At 39.2% G+C, this 22,204-nt stretch overlaps 1 protein-coding gene across 1 annotated transcript; it reads right to left on the bottom strand.

Moving 5' to 3' along the window:
- Window positions 1–40: 40 nt before the first annotated feature.
- Window positions 41–21,931, bottom strand: SLC25A36 (solute carrier family 25 member 36). The gene is made up of 7 exons (XM_031063325.1): window positions 21,890–21,931; window positions 19,217–19,410; window positions 15,411–15,488; window positions 12,778–12,878; window positions 5,449–5,515; window positions 4,035–4,324; window positions 41–3,306 (listed from the first exon to the last, which is right to left on the bottom strand). Exons 1-7 carry the CDS (start codon window positions 21,929–21,931, stop codon window positions 3,113–3,115), a joined length of 966 nt encoding a protein of 321 aa, XP_030919185.1. The 3' UTR covers window positions 41–3,112.
- Window positions 21,932–22,204: the final 273 nt, after the last annotated feature.

The following is a 22,204-nucleotide window of genomic DNA, read 5'->3' as shown; positions in this document are numbered from 1 at the left end:
ACGCCGCTCCCGCCGGGCCGGCCCGGGGAAGGCTCCGGACGCCGCTCCCGGAGCCGTTTGCTGCTCCCGGCCGTGACTCCGCGGAAGGCGCGCCACCTGCCGGCCGCGCCGCGCAGCTGCAGCCCCGCCGCTCCCCAGCCTGGGCTCTGACCACAGCCGGGGAAAGGAGGAACAAATTCATGACTAAAGTTCTTCACACGTCCTATCGTCTAGCACACACCAGTGGGACATAAATACATGACACCCAAATACAAATGAATATATGACCAAGTTTAAATGCACTGCTTTCAGCTCTGTAGTTAAGGATATTATTGAAGATATTATTGAATATCTTGCTATTTCCCTTGAGTTTTTACAATAAATACCAAGAAAACTACATAAATAATTTAAAGGTCTTTGGGAAATTTATCAGAGGTAATTTTGCAGGTACTTGTAGTTTAAAAATAATGAAAAATCCCAAGAAATGTTTGGGTTATGTTTGGTTATGCAAAAGAAGCCAAAATGATCACCCCTGAAGTTTAAAACAAGCCTTTAAAGAGCAGGAGTAATAAGCTGATTGTCTGCTTTTAGCTGTTATCTCCCATGTTCAACTGTCCATGTTTAACTGTCCCACTTATCACCTCCAGGGGCTCTGCTCTTACCCAGCGAAGGCACACACACAGCACCCAGGGAATACCCTGGAACGGGAGACAAACACAGAACCAAGGGACAATGTATCCAAAGAGAGGAGAGAATCTCTCATTAAGCCTAGGCTACTCCAAGTATTCACGGTATTCATGAACTCCAAAGCTGAGTATGGTCTTTGCCAACTTAAGTTTTTTGGCTATGACTGAGTAATCTAGATAACCTGAAGAGTGACCCACTTCCTACATCACAAAAATTACAGTAAGTCACTATTACTGCATTTATTTATCTGAACAAAAGCAACACATCAAGGCTTAGGTCAGTCATAAATACTGCAGTCTTTTCCTAGGGAGACCACTAGAAAAAGCCCACTTTAAAACACATTTAAGCACTCCTTTCACTTCTTTGAGACAATCAAGCTCACCATGGTCACCCCTCGGACCATGCTGTCTTTAAAAAGGGAACATTTTCCAAGCAGGGAAGTCAATACAGCACTGCAAGGTCAATGTACTTACTATAGGTGGCTTTCAGAGGATGAGCAATTAATGCAGACAATTACATGAAATACTCAAATACTTTGACACTGTATGGAAAACATGACAAGGGTCAAAATAAAGGAAAGCAAATGAGAAAAACTCAGACTGATTGTTCTGCAAGCTTTGAGGTTTCATAGAGAGCCCACAGAACCAGTGCCACAGAGATGCTATGGATTTACAGCATAAACTCCTGCACAGCTTACATAGAAATCAAACCACATGCTTTGTTTAAAACCAAACTGCATATTACAAGCATGGTTTGATTCCAGATAATCAGTAAGAGGAAGAAAGTCATAAGCCCTAAGAAGGCCACAAAGTGCATAAGAAGTCATTCATAAAATAAAGCCATTGCACATGATGCACAGTTCAAGTGTACTGAAGTACCACACTGGAAGAGCTGAGAGCACAGTTCTGTCCATGCCAGTGTAGCAGCATTTATATGGAGAAAGCTATTGACCCCAACTTATAAATTATCATCTTCCTCATAAGGATAGTGGATGCAGACTGAGAAGATATCTGTCTGTAAAGCTGTAAAACTTCCTGTAACATTAAACTGCTTGACACTCCAGTTGTATGTTTTTGGATAATTCTGTAAATTATGACAGCATAAACCAGCTAAGCCTCACTGCTGAATGCAAGGCATTAATGTGCAATTGGCTTACAGAACAAAACCAATGCCTGAATAATCAGACAATGTGAAGGACAAGGTTATAGCTCAGTACACAGGCTTGAGCTGAGAGAAGTGATACAGCATTTATGAGGGGGAATGCTTTCAAGAAAATATTATTTACAATTTCTCCATCCTTCTGCACAGAGCCTGTCTGCACTGACAAGATCTATCACAACTTCAACTGGTTTCTGCTTTCTGGTCACCCTAGCCACAGTGATATGTGTTCTGCCCCAGTACTCCCATATAAACACTGGCAATCCAAGGCAGGATTTGCCAGATATTTAAGGGTAATACAGCTTGTGCTTAGGCAGCATGAAACTGAGCGAATCCTGTCTTCACAAACGGGAGGCTGGACTAGTTGAGATTTCTCATCACATTACAAATCCTTAAAAAGGCTATAAAGTGGCATTCAGCAACTTCCTTAGCTGTGTGAGTGACCTGAACATATTGGCAAGGAAAACTGATGATACAGGACAATGTTTCATAGGCCTCTCTGACTTAGGAGAAGTTCCCGAAAAGAAAAACCATGATGCAGCAGGACCAGAAGTCCACATACACCAACATGAACAGACCAATAACCAGAAGAGTTGAACAATTAGACTCTCTCTCATTAACCCACAACACTGCTCAAACATCAAGGAAAAAAACAAAACAAAACAATCAAAACCAAAAAGCTACAACAGGTATCACCTTTTGTAGTGAAGAAATAACTGTTCTGGGTCCCTGCACCTTATTTTGTCTTGAGGTAGCAACGTGGAAAACTACACACACCTACCACACTACCTCAGTCTCTTTATGAATCTTCAGAGCAACTAAATGGAAGTTTCATGTACAGAAAGCTATGAAAGTACTCTCTTGCCTATTCTTCCAACAGGTTACTGTGCAGTAAAACAGAACAAAAATGATGTAGCTGAGAGCAATCACCAACAGAAGGTAATAGGACTGCCCAGCAACATATTTCATGTCCCCTCCCTCACCCATCAGGTCTCTGAAGATGACTCAATGGCTTTGTCTAGTTTAACAGATGAAAAGAAAAGAATAATTCTGAATTAAGAGATGTATGAAGGCATTCCCTAAGGGGCAGTTCCCATTTGTCACATTGACATGAGACCACACAATAAAGGCAGCAAAATTATTCAGAGTTGCCCACAATCAACCTTCTGTTTCGTCCACAGCTGCTTGCTCCTGATACAACGCTCCTTTAGCCCACCACATTGGCATTGACATTCAGTGGTCCACTCCAGTCTTTCAGTCTTCCACCTTCTTCCACGTTGGCACACTGCTATCCATCAAGTAAGTAGACTACAACTTCATAGGTGGACATCATGATAGCCGTGTTTGGAATCTGTCTGATCAGGTGTGTAGTCAGACCTCGGTAAAGGGAGCTGTACCCTTCCTCTCGCACAAGCAAAGACAGTGTCTGGAAGAAAGATCTGTATTTTGTTCCCTCTTCTCTTAGTCTTGTTCGTACAACCTCTGTACAAAGAAAACCAGTGGAAAAAAAGAAAAAAAAATCAGTGGTTACATGCACCACTTTTCATTATTTTTCCCAGCAACTGATCAGGGATTTTTACACAAAAATACTCCTCCCCAAGTTCTGAATCTCACAACTCCTCTTTAATAAAAGGAAGAGGAAAACACACAGAGTAGCAAACCAAGTATGTGTAAGAAGAGAGCAAGTATTAGATATTTGACTAAACAAGGCAAGTCCATTTGCTTAGCTACAATCCAAAAGAGGACTGTTGCTTGGGGTTACATTTTAGCTCAGAAGTTGACATAAGTTCAGTACTCAGTTCATTAACAAACAATGTATACACAACTGCTTTGCAGGAAGATCAAGTACAACTGACATACAAAGTAGGTAGCCTGCGCCCCTAGAAGGGAGACGAGAACTTGCTGGCACATTACGGAAAATTGCTGAGTATATGGAAAGATTCCAACTGAAAAAGTACCTCTTTGAGTACCTTGGGCCATACCCTGGCCAATCCCTTGGCAAAATAAACGTTGCCCAAGAAAAGGTCCTGCTGGATATCCACTGTAAAGCACTTCCATTTCTGAATACTATACTCACATTGACCTGCTAAATCTGATATTCAGACAGGGAAATGTTTCTTGAGCAAGTAAACCAAAGCTGCCTACAAATCTCACTAAGACTCCCTTAGATGGATCTGCCTCAGGGTCTCAGCTGCACACATCCCACTTACCATGGGGATATGCTATTGATGTTGCACATGTTTTGGAAGTGGCAGCAGCCATCATCATTCGAACAAAGTCCGATGCTTCTTTTACCGACTCTTCCTCATTGTCCATGGCACCAGCAGTCTTATACTCCAGTAATTTTTTCTTAATACTCTCATAAATGACAAAGTGAATAACAGTCTCAGATATGCCTGCGTAGGACGCAGACATTCCCCGGTAAAAGCCTCTAAAGCCATCCAAGCGATAAACTTTGCGGGCACACTCAAATGCGCTCATTCGCTTTTCTCCACGATTCCTACAAAGGAGAAAACAAGTCAGAGTATCAACTGCTGCAACCAGAGAGACTGGAAAATTAATTATACAGGTTTGTAGTGACAAGACAGGAAATACTCAACACTGATGCTGAGCATCTCCAAGTCACAGTCTCAAAGGCCTTCAGCACTAAACACAGGTAGAGCATTACAGGGAATCCAAGCCAAACTTCACACAGTGACTGAAGACAAAGTATCACAGTGAAACGCTGAGCAGCTTTAGGCCTCCCCAACTCTCATACAATAAACTGCTTGGAAACAGACTCCCAAATGGACTATCAATGTCAGCAACTCCTGAGAAAAATGACCATTTCCTTTTGCATAATGGATTTGCCCTAATTGTTGCATCAATAAAGAGCTCCACAGCATTCAGTGGCTAAGAGTTGAAAGAGCAGCCCTCAGCATTACAGCTCTCAGCAAACAACTGGCACAGCAACTAGTGCAACTGGGAGCTGTTGTTTGATTGAACTGAGCCACCGCTGATGTCAAGGAAAATACTCATTAGACACACCAATTTCAAGCAGTATTTGGCAAATGAAGTTTTATTCCCATTTTGAGTTTGCTCACTGAATTGAGTTGTGCATACTGAAGTAGTTAGAAAACTGTACACAACTATGCAAACCCATGACAACACTGTAGAGATGTGCTTCACTACAGCTGCAAGTTCAGGCCCATGGATTGTGCCAGCAGAGGTCTGAGTGAGCAAGTCACAGAATAAAAATAAATACCTGAGGATGTTTAAAGCCTTCTTCTAAACATTTGCTATAATACTGCATCCATATTTCAGGAATGTTTAGCTCAACAGTAAAGAGAACGTATTACTGAACGTAAATGTAAGCATAAGATTGGTAGAACATGATTTTAATGAAACTGTTAACCTTATAATTAATTACAAATTTGCTTGCCAGTCCACTACAGTGCCTCAAGCATGTCTCAGAACAGATTAAAAAGAGAAGTGATAGTGTTACTTGTAGAGAGACCAGCATCACCTTTGCAAATCTGAAATGCTGAATGTTTAAGAATTCATTCTATTTTGGAATGCAGAACAGATTCATAACACTTTAGTACAATGTTATCACAGCAGCGAGATTTCCTCTTGTGACTTTACCTTGCATCAAGCTGTAATCGTGTCTTCACCAACCAAATGGGATTAGTTGTTGTGATCGCAGTAAAGCCTAAAAAATGTAAAAATAACATAATTAGATGTGATAATATCACAAGAACAGATGCATCTAAGTTCCAAATGCACACAGTTAAGGTACAGTGGATGCAAAAACTCATACTATACTGATTTTGCTGAAGTCCCCATTTTGTGAATCCATACAGCCAATAAACACTTAAATTGTTTTTAAATTCTACATTAATATTGAATAAGTTTGATTCTTAGCAAGAGATGCCCCGTATAAAATAAGCCAAATTAAGTACAGTTCTCTGCCTGTCTAATACCAACCCTGTTTTGATAGCACAGAACAGCAATGCCAACTAGACAAGTATCAGCCAATTGGACAAAAAAAGTCAGTAAGAATGCATTGCAGAGACAGCAAAAGCAATTTGAGATGCTATAAAACATTGCCTCAATTTACTTTGTTACCTGAAATACAATCTGAGTTTAAAAGCATGCAGACTGAATAAATACTACTTTTGGTGCAGTTAAAAGGCATTTATTACTGCAAATTAGGAGACCTTTTAATATTGAACTATAAAGAGCAGTTATATTTGAGTGCTAATCTTTTATTTAGTATTCAAAGCAGAGATTGTTGGCTGGCCTTGAGATACTTTTATAAGCATATGAGTGTTTAAATTGTTAAAAGTAAATACTATGACTTCTAACTATTCAGACAGACAGCAACTACTCAGGCTTGCATAAGGGCCAAGGGTTAAAGCTTTGATTTTCAGTTCACTAAAGAAAACAGAAGAAGAAGAAAAAAGGAAACAAAAAAAAAAAGAAAAAAGGAAAAAAGAAAAAAAAAAAAGAAGTAAGAATTACTCTTACTTCTGCACAACCGTGGAGAGAGAAAGAGAGAGAAAGCAGAGTGAAAGGCAGCTCTGAAAAAAAGTAAAATTAAAAAAATCATCTCAAGCTGCAATACCACACATGCACCCTCAATGAGGTGTCATGTCTGCAGGAGAGAATAGGAAAAGGGAAAAGCTGGAACATGGCCAGGCAAGAGATGATAAATTTAGACACTTGCTCTCTAAGTGACACACATGGCTGGTTTATAGCTACAAAGACACATTGCCCTCCTGCACAGGGATGGACTGGGTGTGTGGGGAAGGACAGAGTTACCTTGCTCAGTGCATGGCTGGGGCACAGTACTTATCCAGCAAAAGGCTATTGATAAGCTCTTATCAGATTACTAACAGCTCACAGAAACAGATTTAGCAGAACTGGTTGCATACATGTTACTCCTGTTCAATCACAATCTAGGTTTACATTGCACACAAAGGTCTGCAATACTCAGAAATGCCAGGGGATCTTAACTGTTCTAAGGTTTGATCTGTGCCCACCCTCAAAGCTTAAACAGGTCATTATGGTTTTCAATTCAGGTTCTTAAAAAATTATCAGATTTGACAGCTACTAAGATTGAGCTGGTTTTCTACACCAGAAGAATGAAAACAGATTGGAGGCTTCTGTTCAATTTTCTGATTAAACAGATTTTTAAACTGGCTCAAAATACTTAACTAAGCAACTTCCTATGGTAGATAATAAAGATTTGGAATTGGCTTTTTTTTCTGATTCGCTACTCCTTTTTCCTATATCTCAGTACTTAGATATAACCTTCACATAATGTAGTGAAATCCTAACAATCCAAGAGTTCTATATCTCTCTTTAATGGAGGCAAATGATGTAAAAACTCAAAGCACTGGGGAACAACTCTGCCAAAACAAGGCATGAGATGTTTTTAAAACACCACATGTGCAAAACAGGCTCTATAGCTCAAGCAGCCATAACCTGTCTGACCTGTCACTTCATGTCACAGAAACTCCACTGATTCCAGTAGTGCTTCAGCCTGAGTCATCTACACTGAAAGGAAACTTCATTCTTGCATGGTTTTATCTCTTTACACTGGCACTAATAAAGTTCTAATTTTGTTTGACTTCCAATCAGAATCTTTGTGGCATGAAGTACACTAGTAAATGCACAGAACTGCAACAAAGGCTTTGAAATAAGGTGGGGGAAAAATCACTCATTTTCCCTACCAACACATCTTCCATGAAAGACTTCTCTAAAAATCAAAATTAGTTCTTAAGTCTCTCCTAGTTCTTAATTAGAAGTTAAAATCTTTTTGCATTCCTATTAAAGGAAGAATTTTGTAACTCTTAGACTGTAACACACGGCCTTTCTCCTTCATATTCTACTCAAAATAAGGCTGTCTGCAAATCCTGAATTCGGAGCAGGCAATGCATAGGTGCCATCAGTGGCTGAGTAGAGTATATTGGAAATTTCCGGTGAAAAGTGGTTGGCACAGGATGCAGCCCCTACTCTACTCAAAACTGCATTCCTGGGGTCACTCTAAGCATTGTTTAGATGTGGCACCTCCAACAGTAGGATCAGACTCAGCAACATGGCCAGTATTTTTTCCCACGGCTGTCACAGGCCTAAGTTGACAGAAGTTTTCAAATCAAAGGGCCTTCAATAATTCAGGTTTCAAGGCGAGATGGCTACAGATCAATTCTTACAGCTGATGTAGCAAATGCAGTTAGTTGAAGAAGAAAAAGGAATTGTGTGGTGCTGACACCAAGGAAAGCCCTCCAAAACATGAAACATACCATTTAGGATCCTTGAGAAGATAAACTTTGATTTTTAAATACAGAAATTCTGTAGCAAAAATATTTGTTAAAACAAACTTTGGGGGCTTTCAACAACTGCCATGAAGATCGATCAATTGTTTCCTTTTTTCTTTTTAAAAGCCTTAATGATCTTTGTAATACTTCACAATGCCTATCGATGTGTTGCACCCTCAAGAAAGATCCCAGATTCATGACAAGTACAAACAAATCTGGCAATACTACAAATTCCTGTAGTTTTATTTTATTTTATTCCAGCTTCAGACAATTATCTCAATCTACTTTTTCAGCTATCCCAGCTACTGACAGGTAAGATCCCAGGTATTCCTATTATGCATCACATTTCAAAGGATAGGGTTGGTGCTTTTTAATCTATAAGCCAATGTAATTGATACAGACGCATGTGAACATGGAATGAGGAATTAAAATTTAAAAGTAGTAAAATAAACAAACCAAAACAGTAAACAGAAAGAGACAGAAAGGATTATATACACATATTAAAAAAGAAAAAGAAAAGAGGTCTTTGAAATAAATATGACAACACAGAATATCAGCTGCAGCACTTTAAAGGCAGCTCTGGAATACTGGGAAAAAACCTCCCAAAATGCCTTGTTTAACCCAGTAGGGGCTTTCAGTTGACCAGAGCTAAGTAGAGTAGCAGCTCTCAGTGAAAGGTATTTCCTACCTTTCCCTGAATGGCACAGAAAAAAAAAATCACTCTAAACAGAGCTAAGGAAAAGTGATGTCTTTGCACAATGCACATCATTTGAGTTCAAGCTAGAAGTGTGTTCCCCTTACGGTGTTTATTCAATAATATCACAAACCCAATGTGTGGTTCTTACACTAGAGGCTGCAAGAGACGCTCAGTTCAGTACTCACGAGGTTTAAGTTAGTCCATATTGCTGCAGGAAGTGACCTGCGGAGGGGGAGCATGAGATGACACGATCTCACTCTTTTCACGGGAGAAATGTACAGTAAATGCCTAAAATAGACACAGGCTTTTCTGTATCATAACAACAAGCAGTGACCTCATCAGACACAAGTGTACAAATTGAATCCCAGCGGAAGGATTTGTCAGTTACTGGGAAATCTAACTGTTTGCAGGTAAAAGTTTAGGAAAAAAAGAAAGAAAAAATAATCAAAACAGGCCACAGATATTAAAATAGATGTGTAAAATGCACTGAGTACTGAAATTTCTGCTCATTTGCAGCAATTCAATTTTATACCTCCAAATACTTACCTATATAGAAAATTTACAAGTGAAACCTCCTCCTTCCCCACTCCCTTGAAAATACTATTCACTAAAGCTAGCCTAGTCTTAGGACAGAAAAGATGCCTTATGAAATCCAACTTTCTAAGATCAGTGAACTAAATATGCATTTTATTTGGTATGAATTAACTGTGTACATGGCATCAGAAACTTACAAAGTAATGTATCTCTAAGTAATAAAGTAGTCCAAATAATTTTTAAATAAATAATAATTTTTAAAAATCCGCATTTGGATTGGTTTGCCAGTAAAACTCTACAAAAACCAGCAAAAGCATACAAGGCAAAGTAGTTTTGCAGCAGATTTAAAACCATGTTGTCTGATTGAAGCTGTGAATCATTAAAAAAGCAAACAAGAAAGCCATACAGGAATCAAGTATCTCATTCAGTTCTCTACAGCTTTTCTTCTCTGTGGTGAGAGAGGTTGAGTGCAATGAGAAGGCAGAGTTTATAGTGAATCTGAGAATTTAGCCTAACTTGGAAATGTCCAGAAATCAACTGTCTTTGCACAAGCAAACATTCTTGTACCAAGCTCAGATATATTCCCTGCCCTAGTTTGCAAAAAGAGAACCATGTTTATGCTCAACTTCTTCATGTCAACACAGATATTTTAGGTATGAAGGGGATGTTCTCTATATGCTGGAAACTAGCACAGCAAGAAGACAGTGTTCATTTCTGTTAGCATAAGGCATCAGTTACTAATATGTAAATACTTAACTCTCCTTAGAATAAAATAAACTTAGTAGAAGACCCTTAAAACCACAAATAGATATTTTGAGAATGAAGGGTCAGGCCTAAAACCAACCAACAAACAAAAATATGCTTAAAATACTATACATCAGCTTTTCACTCCCAAAAACACCAACTGCACAAAACCACCCTTATTTAATAATGACATCAGTCTAGCCTGAGACATGTATTAGCACATTATACAAATAAACAGAATTTAAAGTTGGCTGAAGTTCACTATTTGCAGTACTTTAATAAAACAATGTTACAATTATGTTGTTTAAAAACATATTTTTGCATCATTACTGTATTTTGCAACCTACAGGAAAAGCTTTGTAAGTGCAAATCTCACTTCATGCTAAATAGATATTAGACTTTATGAAACAGGAAGGTCATATCCAAAAAAATACCAATCCACCAAAAAACCACCAACAAAACAATAACCCTCATTTAAGACTGAATTACTTAATTCCTTACTGAAACCAATGGCAGCTGAAAAATAAAAACACCAACACTGATTATTTTTCTTTTTTTGCTAATTCTGAAGTATTTATCCACCTTGCCAATTTTGAAACCTTAGGTTCCAAAGCAAATATTGCAATGATCCTATGTATTAACCTGTCAACCAAGTAAGAGCTCACATTTCATCTTGTCCCTGTTATTTTGCCATCTCTTTAAGGTGATTTGCATCATACAGCAATACAAACCTTGCAGGTAAAACTGTTAATAGCTGGTTTAAGTGCATTTTCTGAAATATATTAGAATTACAAAAACAAGGTTAGCACATTCCCAAGAAAGCACTGTTAATTTTAACTGCAGAGTCCTTTTCATATATCAGAATAACACCAGAAGAGAGAATTGAAATGTTGTTTGTCAAAGAACCTGAGAATTTCCTACGGTGCAGTGCCAAGACCTATGATGCGAGCCTGCACTGAGCATTCTGTTTCACTGACTGTGGTTTAGAAATACAACTGCAGAACCTGGGAAGTATAAGAAGGTTAACAGCCCCAAGAGCTGTTCAGTGTTAGAACTTGTACACAAAAGGAAAAAAGGCAAACAGCAATTAAGGCTTTTCCCAGTTTACTGCAGCTGCATGTACAAATGCACAACACCAACCTTCTGGTAGGGAAGCAGCTACACGAGAAACTACAGCTTGAGGCTGCAAACACCCAGGAAAAGGCACTACAGCACATCTCCACAAATGTGCTTTACAGAATGAGGGCAGCAACTTGCAAAGATGAGGAACACTCAGAATCTTCATTTGTCTGCAGCACTGCACAAGATGCACAAGTTGCCTTCAATTGAGGACAGACCTGTTATACCCCCCCCGCTTCCCTCTGCCCCCAAATTAAGGGCATGTTTTATTCCTTTGACAAAGACCTGAAGACTCTTCATCTTCCTTGATGCAATTAACTGATTAGGCTGAACTCTTCATTAAATCCCCTTCCATCCCATTTTCCATGCTGTTCACCAACAAACAAAACCACTCATTTCCAGATGATAAAAAAACCAAACACTGCATTGTCCTTGTCTGACTTGGGCCAAATAAAGGAGCTCTTCCTACACCTTAAAGATTAAAAACTGTCACAACATTTCATGTGCCAGAGATGAACATTAGTGTCATTTAGGTATAAAGCTAATGTCACTTATATTTTATACACTATGTAACATATCTCTATGTATCAGATTATTAGCAAGCATTAAATAGAAAACAAATCCTATTCCTTATTCTGATATCACACCTTTATCAGTCCATTCCAGATTGCCAGTACTCACAGACTGGCTGTAAAATTTGACGGGACTTAAGAACTTCAACAATTGTCAGAATTCATCTGTAAAGTGCCCATGGCCTATAAAAGAAACTGAACATTTGTTTTTGTGCAGGAAAGGCACAGGCAACGACACCTAAGCGTTGCCAGCCCATGTTTTGATTTTATCAGCACGAGTCCATGACCATAACTCAGCTCAGTTGCCTTTAACTCCCCCTTGTTAATGACCCCAAAGCACAGAATATTCAAATCAAGCAATAAATATTTGTAGCTGCTAAAATACACTAAAGTTACGCTGCAGATATAAAATAGGAATTATTTCTACAGAGATGAAAATACATGAGAACTATGAAAAATCTGCTCTCCTCTGACTTTTTAGTGGCAGAGCAAACTTCTCATAGACTGGTATATAAGCAAAGGAGGAAGGAGTGTTACATGTAATTTACACAAATAGCTGCTGGCACATTTCTGAAAGACAAAAATTATTTAAATATACAAAGCTGTAGCAGAAAGTGGTGGTAAAAAAACTGATTAGGAAGAATTAAACAAGAAGTCAGTGCAAACACTGTTTATAGCTTACAAAGCAAAAAGTTACTGTTCTGAAAGGTTACATTTTTCATTTCACAAATTTTCAACTGAAAAAGCAGGCATGGAGGTTTTCTAGAGAAGACTGTTGACACACACTGTTATTTATCACTTAGTGCGGTTTCATGCATACATTCTCCAGAGAGCCAATGACAGGCCAAGGCAGATAACCACTAAAAAGACATCATTCAATTACTGAGCATGCTCTGTTTTGTTGGGGTTTTTTTCCATATTTATTGTCGCCTCTTATTTCCAGATATGACTGTAGGATGAAGCTAAAAACGTTACAGATCCTTACCTGCCACACCAGCTGAAATCATGTGTACCTGGGTAGAATCTGGATTGAAAATATTGTTCAACTTTTCCTTGCAATTTGAGTAAGCACCAAAATATATTGCTCTAAAATTAGAACAAAATCCAAGTTATAATATGTTTTACATTTCAAAATTCTCAACAAGTAGCATCATTGACTTCAATGACTGAAGATTATCTTGGGCTAAAACTCCCTTCCCCAGTAAAGAAATACTCAAGGATTAATTCTTGCAAAGTAGTGGGACTATTCAAGGAATGGAAATAAAGACTAAACATGACACTTGACTTTTTTTTTTTCCACACAATAGCTCCAATTACCAATTAGTGAGGGGAAGGACAGATAGTTTGAAATATGGCAATGATTTTTGTGACACTAGGAAGTTCAGCCAGAGAACAAAAACACAGAAAAAGTTTTAGTATTCTTCAACATAAATAATAGAACAAACTTTCTCTAATGGACTTAAAGTCATTTCAGTAGCAGGACAATTTGAAGAAAACTACCAAATAGGCAGCTTCTTAAAAGAAACAAACATTCTTATTACTATAGCATTTAAACTATAGCACTGATTTTTGTCTCTCAACACACCATGAAAAATGTTGTAAACTTGTGCTACACAAGTCTGTGAGCTGGTATCCAAACAAAGCTAGGCAAAGTCAGCAACCCAATTCAATGTATTACAAAAAATGGTTGCTTTCACTCATTAAATCTAAAAAACTTATTTTAAGCACATATAAACCTCACACTTCAGGTTGTAATTCTGTTGTTTTAAATCTACAGACATCCCTCTGCAAGAGAAAAAAAAAATGAATGTGCCACTTTTCCCAAGCAGAACATTAACCTCATTAGCTGTGTGAACGTGTTTTTCTTTATTACAAAGAAGATAAAGTGCTTGCTTTATGGGTGTAATTTCTAAAATGGAACCTGAACTCAGTTAAGTACACTGGATGTGTTATGAAATATGCTTCTCTACAGCTTATTTAAACAAAGAGCTGATGTTAAATCCACTTAGCTAATGCTTAATTGAAATGAAGTACTGGTTGAAGACAGAATCAGCCAGAGGGAAATGAAGATGTGCTTATAAATAAGGTTTACATACTACATCAAGCAGACATTTTAGCAAGCCAAGTATTTCACCTAGGGGAAAAACCAAAGGGAAATAGAAGATTTAACATATAATTAATTGAAAAGAAATATATATTTTTTTTTTCCAACTGAGGATGTTCTTCATGGAGGATAGTCACTTATGCAATGGATCCCATTCCTAGGTAAAAATTGCTAATTAAGTGATATCAATATTGAAGATTTGGTAGAACAGACTGATCTATTGTACAAAAACTACAGGCTCTCCAGACTAGGAAGTGCTGATATCCCATAGGTGTCAAGAACAAAAATGCTGCTGGGTTTACTTCAGCTTTTCCAAAGGGCAGTGCTAAGTTAGTGATCAGAAACCACTTCTGATATTCCAATATCCTTAAATATTTGCTAAAATAAAGATAACCTAATTATTTCATTAAGTTTTTTTCTTATTTACACAGAGGATCTAAAGAACATTACCTCATCAGAACTAAAGTTCAGCTTAGTAGTATTTTTCAGAAACATCCAAATACTTCAAACCAGTAAAGTTCAGATAATCTCCAACTGAGTGTGCAGGAGATAGGAATGTTTTCTCTTCAAACGAAACAAATAAACAAAAGCAGGGCACTAAGTCAAGGAAAGAATAAAACCTTTGTGGAATCTATTCCCTCTGCATCAAGGCTCTTCTCTTAAACAGAGAAGAAAAAAAAAAGGAGCCAGGAAACAACTTCCAGTATCCTCATCCAGCTCTAAGGAATATATTAATTTTACACAGCTTTGTTTTATACTCTTTCCATGTATTCTCCTATTTTTGGACTGAACTTCAGCTGACAGCTCTATGTAAAGATAAATTCCAACTCTGGCAAAATGTTCTCTCTCTCTGCCTGCCAGCACCAGCTGAGGAACTGGAGTATTTGTGCTGATGCAGAGCAACAGACAACAACACCACCAATGCCAACTAGATCAGATTTACATCCTCAGCCCTGCACTGCCCCAGTACCCTTTGGAGCCCAGGCCACTGCTGGATCTGCTTTCCCTGGGACAGCTGCTAAGTCTCTCCTCCTACCCAGTATCTCACCCTTTTTATAGTTTCAGAACAGGCTTCCTCCTGCAAGGGAGCACCAGGCTGTGCTTCTCCAGAACTCAGGAAGGAAGACCCAGTGTTTTGAGGCTACAATCACATAATTGCTTCCTGAAGATGATGGATTAACTGAAAGCTAAGTCTACCTTTGTATTTTCCAAGATCCAAACTTGTAGCTTACATGTGCAATTCCTTAAGAATTTTTTGTTTAAACTGGACAAAACTCTGCATAAGGGATAGCACACAACAGTAAATACTATTCAATAGCACATAGGATAGGAAATGCTGAGACAGCTGGAGCTCTGCAGTACCTAAATGGCTCAATTCCTCAGGCAAAAAGTTACCCCAGGAACCAAAGGTTACTTGCTGCTAATTAAGTATTTACAACTATAGATGCAAGACTTATTTCAAATACACACTAAAGCCTTTAATATATTTATTTATTGTGCATGTTTGTATTTACCTGGAAGGAGCAACGCCAACTAAATTAGGACCCAGCCCTCTGAACAGAGAACGAGGGCCTTCATTTTGCAAGATCATCCTAGAAAACAAGAAGACAATACTGTAACACTCAGAGCAAAATTAAGGCATGCACTAACCATCAAAACTACATCATGTGAAAAACTTTCATAGCTACTGGCAATAATACAGTGTGGACCACAAAGAAAATTAGTCATTTCCTAGAATCAGCAGAAAAAATTCCATTATTGCTCAAAATACCAAGAAAAGCATAAACTAAATGCAGAAATAAGACTTGAGATCTTGATACAGATTTAACTTACATGTACAGAGTTGTCTGTTGGGAAGTTAAAGAAAGCGTCCTTGAATCCGGGAGAAAATACTAAGCATGGAAACATTCCAATTCACGTAGGTTGTAGATTGTTCAGGAGCAAAAATACTTCATTCTACACTACACTCCTTTCACCACCCTTCAGCTCCCAAGGTTTGTAAACCTTGAGTGGGAGGGCAGCCTTGCACATTTGTGGAATTTACAGGAAGGCATGGTACAAGCAGTGAGTTGAGACTTCAAATAAGGCATTATTAGTCCTTTAGTTTTGCAATATGGATCCCACACGGTTGGGGATTTCAGGAAGAGCTGAAGACCTATGCAGCAAGGTACCCTGGCACAGTAAGAGACTATACATGAATATTCAGTTCTAGTGAAATCAGTCTGCCCCACAATCTAGATGCTAATCACATGGGTATTTTAAAAAGTATGGTAGGACATGGGAGGAGAAACAAGGACTACCTGCATCCCATTACTGGAAATTGCTCTAGCCATTACTTTAGAACCAGATTTAAAGTTAAGAATTAACTACATCCACAGATGCTACAAAACAGAACCCTGTGCTTACTGATTTAGAAACAATGGTAAACATACACAAATAGTTTTGTATATTTCTTCTTCAAAGAGCCATGCAGGTTAATGACAAGTCAATTACTCAATAAGGCCTTGTATAAATGGCCATTTTGTTTGGAATTTACTATCAGAACAAACAAGTGAAAGCAATCTATAGCACTAAAGAGATTCCAAGCCTATTCTGACTTCCTGATTTCAATGGTGCTGATTCACCATTGCTCTGCTGCTTAGTCAAACTAAAAGGTTACCTTTGCTTCCACAAAGCAAAAACAAACCAGTGGCTCCGCAGTTACCACTGCTATTTAGGAATACTGACATTTAATGTGTCCATCAACATCCAGCTTTTTGTCCATAATGATCAACTATGATTTCACTATGTGGGCAGCATCTGCTGATCTACAGCAGTAATTGGAACACTGAACATACACTCAAAGACACCTTGGAAATACAAATTATTTGGACTTGTCAGTCATCATGAAAGCATTGTTATGCCTTGCAATGCTGAACCCAATTAACATGATCTGTATCCACTTAAACCACTACTACCACATCATGTGTTACACATGAATATATGCACATATAGGTGCAGATGCATTCAAAGCAGCAGGAAGCTCAGTGTCTTTGAAACTTGGGAATGAAGTGTAGCAGGTCTGTTTGCTTCTTTTGGATCTACAGTCCCAGAATTTGACAGAGTAGCAAAGAGCTAAAGAGAGGTTGCAACAGACAGGATTATAATGGAGGTAGTTACTGTTTTGCATTCTGACACCAGCTGGAGGAGTGCCAGAGGCTGCACTGAAAATAAGACACAAACTTGAATTAAAGAGCAGATCCCAGGGCCTGCACTTGTTTATTGAAAGCAGTTAAGGGCAAGTCCATGGTTGGAAGAGCAGGAAAGTGCTCCATACAGCCTCAGCTGACTTTCTTATGTCACACGGAGAGGTGCACTGGGAGGCTGGTGAGATTTCCATTAGCAAGACCTCAGGTTTAAATTGTGCAACATGAATGATGAGAAAATATAATATGACATGCAACACAGATATGTGAGGAAAAAAAAGAATTTGCTTTTGTTGCCAGAGAATAGAGTCACCTGTTTTTCTGAGTTTGTTTCCTGACAGAGATGCCTTTCAAGTCACCTCCACTGATGCTTAAGATGCAGAAGTGATTCTACAGCAGTCAGTTCACTGAAATTCTGACATAATTTGCCTGAACCACTCTGCTTTTAGACTGAATAATGTGAGCCTTGAGCACTGCACCAAATTTGCTATGACACAATCAAAGTCTGACAGCTATGAGTCAAAAAATATCTAATGACAGTAAGGGCATGACAGTGACAAAGGAATCCAGTTTTACTTCCTCACTAAGCAGCCCTAACCTTAACCAAGAGTAGTTACGTCCTGCACATATCTATTTTTATTATCACAGTCCATTGCCATGTCATTTGGGATCTTTTCATATTTACTCTATTTAAAGAACTTGAAACCCAGGCTTTGCATCTCAGCCCTTTGATAATGGCCTGAAAGAAAACACAGCTAAGCAAAGAACAAATGCAGCAGAAGAGATACATTCTTGTATTACAGATAAACAGCATGTGTGAGAAGGCAATTGTTAAAGACAAACTAACAAACAAACAAGCCAATACATTTCATCATGGGCTACCTCTACCTCAGTCTGAAGTTGCTTCCTGGGAATACCAAGTTATCTTCAGCTTCATTTAAGGCATAGCAAGCTTCTAGCAGAGAAGCATTATAAAAACACATCTATTCAACCTGCTATTCATTGCTATACATTTCTAAATGGAAAATAAATTCTTAACCAAGCATTCAGAAAGAAGCTGAAGCACTCTACTTCCATCAAGAGAAGCCATTAAGTCAAGCAGATCTCCTGGCTGGTCACAATCCAAGCCTTTCCTTCCCACACCTGTTCCCAACATGTTCACCCATCAGACCCTGAAAAAAGAGCCAGGAAAAGGCTCTGAACCCAAACTCTCATGATAAGAATGATCTTCCATTCAAGGAGCTATATGGGTACAACCCCCATTTAAGCAAATCCTGTGCTCTAACCCGATTAAGTTTAAACCCTACACTTCAACTGCCAGAAGGGGCTCTCCACAAACTACTTCTTACTAATTAAGAATAGAAGTTGTCAAGACTCAACCAACTTTCTAATGCAAGACGCAGCAGCAGGTCACTCCTGTAGGAACTCTCCCCACATCCCCAAATACCCAGGGTACCTCCCCCCTCCCTGAACTGGCTAGCCTGAGTCCCCCAGGAAAAGTGAACCCTTTCTGTGGGCCATACAAGCAGTTTAACTGCAGGATTGCAACTTCCCTGCTGGCTCCTGAGCTACACAAGCACTGCTAACAAGGAGAGGAAAGGCAGCCCCCATTCAGTCAGGCACTACATAACACAGATCACTGCAAGAGACATTTCTCAGCTATTTCTTAGTAGCTCTAAAAGAATGTTACAAGTCACATATCCACCAGAAGATATTCAAAGGCAAAAACTGTGTGGGGGTGGTGAAAACTGAAAGAGACTAAGAAACTGAGTTAATTTTAATTGCCTCCATATTCAGTAACTTCTATGATTAGGACACAAAACAGTTTAAAAAAAGAAGTCTTATACTAATGCTTTTTCAGGATGAAAACGGGAGTCTGGCACTCAAGTATCCGTGAATTTTGGGGGTGCAGTTTGGAGCTGTGAGTTGTAAAAGGTACACATGCTCTGGCTACTTCAACATCCACACTCAAGCATGAAGGACATTCAAAAAATTGGAAACATAGTTAAAAGGCAAAATATGGAAAATCATCTCCTGGTAGCATCATGACAGATATAAAGTCTGAATCTTTTATACAGATTTTGATCTCCTCCCTCCCCAAAATGAACCCAAACCCTTGTGCCAAGTACACTCACTTCAGACAGTGGAGAGGTCCAGGAGAAACTCTGGCTACTCGGTTGACAGTAGCACCATTCAGAGTGTTGAGATGAACTTCAGAGATGTAGAGAGTCACAGAGGAGGACTGCAGGCGTGTTTTTACAACTTCCAGTGGACATGTCAGAATCGCACCAACAGTACCTCCACATCTGCAAAGATAAACAGGATCATGCTTTTAAGAGAAAAAGAAACTGAAGGATACATTCACATAGAATTGACATTACAGTCAACACAGTCCCACTGCAAAAAGTGAAGAACCAATGGGACCATGTGTGACAATGACAGTTATGTGCCCTTGAAGGCAAGCAAACTGCTAAGTCAGTCTGCAAATCCCACAACTTGAAGTGAAAATTTAAACACACAAAACGTAGCGAAGGTGCATAGTACACATTGTCCAAATCAGTTCTGGAAAGTAGCTCAGTAGCTTCAATGTTTAACTTCTTATGATAAATTTTACCTTTTTCTTTAATGTTTAATGTGCTCCTGACCACAAAAAAAGGTGCCAAAAATCCTTAAGGGCAGAAAAGATTTATGCAATATGCACACAGGACTATGTGTAAAAGCTGGTAAAATCTGTGATGTTGCCATTTAGTAACATCTTCAAAAGCCTGACTGTATTTTGGTCACTGCACCATGAAAGCAGCTATTGTCCAAATGCTCCCAAGCTCTGCCCACTTCAGCTGACCAGGTACTCTAGAGTAGAAACTGCAAAGCCAGAAGAGCTCAGGTGGCTGACCAGGTTTGCTTCAGTCTGCTTTCATTCCTGAGAGTAAACCAAGGCAAGCCATGCACAACTTGTGCTGACAGCAGTTCCTGCCCTTCTGCTCAACCACAGTGCAGCCAGAGCATTCTGCCCTGCCCAGCTCTGCTCACTGGGCAGAGCTTGGGAGCAAGCCAAGGCCTCTTCAGAACTCACATATTAATGTCTACAGTCTTAGCTCTGCAACTGCAGCCTTGGAGGGAAAAAACAGCAAATCCACAAATTCTGAGTTTCAAGACAGTCTCTTCAACCTTTTCAGAGATCAGTATTCTTAACACTGCTAAACACCCTTCTTAAAACTATGGCCAGGACACTACCTATCTCCTTTAAAAAACAAACAATCCAACTCAATGAAGCAAACCTAGATTTCAGTTCAAGTATTAATGCTAACTACAGCTCAGTCTGAAATCCACTAACACATAAATACAATTTGTACTAAAGTCAAAGGGCCCATATTTGCTTCCCCTAATAAACATATATAATAACATATAAATAACAGGAAGTGCTTTATTCAGACAAGATAGTTATCAGCTTTTTTCCTAAGGCAAGAAGCTCAAACACCCCCAAACCCTTTAATAAGCTGTAAGCCTGAAGCCTGTTCAAGTAATTTTAAATTTTTTTTTCCAAAATGAAAAGGAGAGTTCAGTCCAAATTAGGAGTAATAGCTAAGACTCAAGATATCCTATAGATTTTCATAGGAGGGGAGTCTGATTTCTCCTCTACCACAGAGAATACCAAAAATACAGCACTGCATCCTACAAACCTAAGCCTGTTTGTATGAAGTGAACTCAGAGTAGAGATGCCAAGTAGAAGCCTGATGTTCACTTAACACTCCATTTAAACCCAGTGACCTAGAGGTATCCTATTACTAAGCCTAAAGGCATCCTGCCTGTCCCTAGTTCCAGTATTAGACTGCAGTCTTTTCTCTGTCAAGGTTTAATTGAGGTAAGATATTGAGTTTCTTTGCCAGTCTGGAAAAAAAGTGTCATCACAGGAAGATGAAAGACAGTCTTTCAGTGGGTGCTGCACACATGCAGTTCCAGCCTGACACAGACATCAAAGCAGCCTGCTCTGAATGAGCAATACACTTGCTTCTAACAGTAAGCTACAAACAGACTTATTTTAAAATTAAAAGTTGCAGAAAGAGGGTAGATATGCTAATATTTATTTTAGCCAGGGATGGAAATAGTAAGAGCTTGTAATGTGAAGGTTCAAAACAAGAACAGCACATGAGAAGCACACGTAGGTCAGCTCCCAAAACAATTTGACCTGAAGCTACTGAAGCTCTAAAGCTCTGAGAAAGACAGAAAGCTGTCTGTGCTTCCTGCAGTTCAAGCCAGACCCCACTCCATGGTAACATGCCTGTGCAGGCAATGAAGGAAGTTGGCTTTAGAGTTTACTTCCTTTCCTGCAACCCCTCCATTTCTGTTCTCCTTGAGCTCACTCTCTTGAAAACTTTTCTGCATTTATTTTGGACAGGTTACACGAGAACTTGCTTTCAAGCAACAGTAATCACAAGAGAAAGCACAAGGTATGATTTATATTAATGAGATAAATGCTATGGAAGTAAGGAAGAAATGAGGACCAAAAAACTTGACCTGCATTCTTGAACAGGGCTTGGAGTTTGGAGCCCTTACCCCTCTCACCCCCCGGCTACAACAGAGCAGAAACGTTTTCTGAAGTTGAAGATTAACACTGACCTGGAGCTCATGCCCTGCACGCCCCCCTACACCACACTCCAATCACAAGGGGTGCTGGCCTGCAGCACTTGTACCAGACACTCAGGGGGATGGTCAGACACCCTTCACTCAGCAGGGGGTTACTGGGAAAGGGGCTCATACACAGCTGCTCTGTGCTTGCTGGTTTGGCTGCAGCAGCACTGGGCACTGACAGCCAGCAGATAAACAGCAGGCAGCACCACGCTCACAGGCATCCTAAAGAAGCAGCAGATTCATCCACCTCCCTTTAAGAGCCTTTTCCTGCACCACATTCTGCCATTCAAGTAATTTCAAATAATCAGCACGCTTGGCAGTTTCTTGCTGCTGTGTTTCTTTGGTTAGGCTTTTCTTAAACAATTTAAGATGTCCCCACTGAACCCAACAATATTTTCAATGTTTTCCACTACGTATTGATAGTTTGAATTAAACTTCTTCGCTGTCCCCAGTCTTCAGGATCTCAAATTTCTTCTTACGGCTGAAGAAAGCTA

Source organism: Geospiza fortis, unplaced genomic scaffold (genome assembly GCF_000277835.1).
Source record: "Geospiza fortis unplaced genomic scaffold, GeoFor_1.0 scaffold900, whole genome shotgun sequence".
NCBI classification, from domain to species: domain Eukaryota; kingdom Metazoa; phylum Chordata; class Aves; order Passeriformes; family Thraupidae; genus Geospiza; species Geospiza fortis.
Note: the sequence above shows the minus strand (reverse complement) of the source record. Positions and strands in the feature narration are given on the sequence as shown.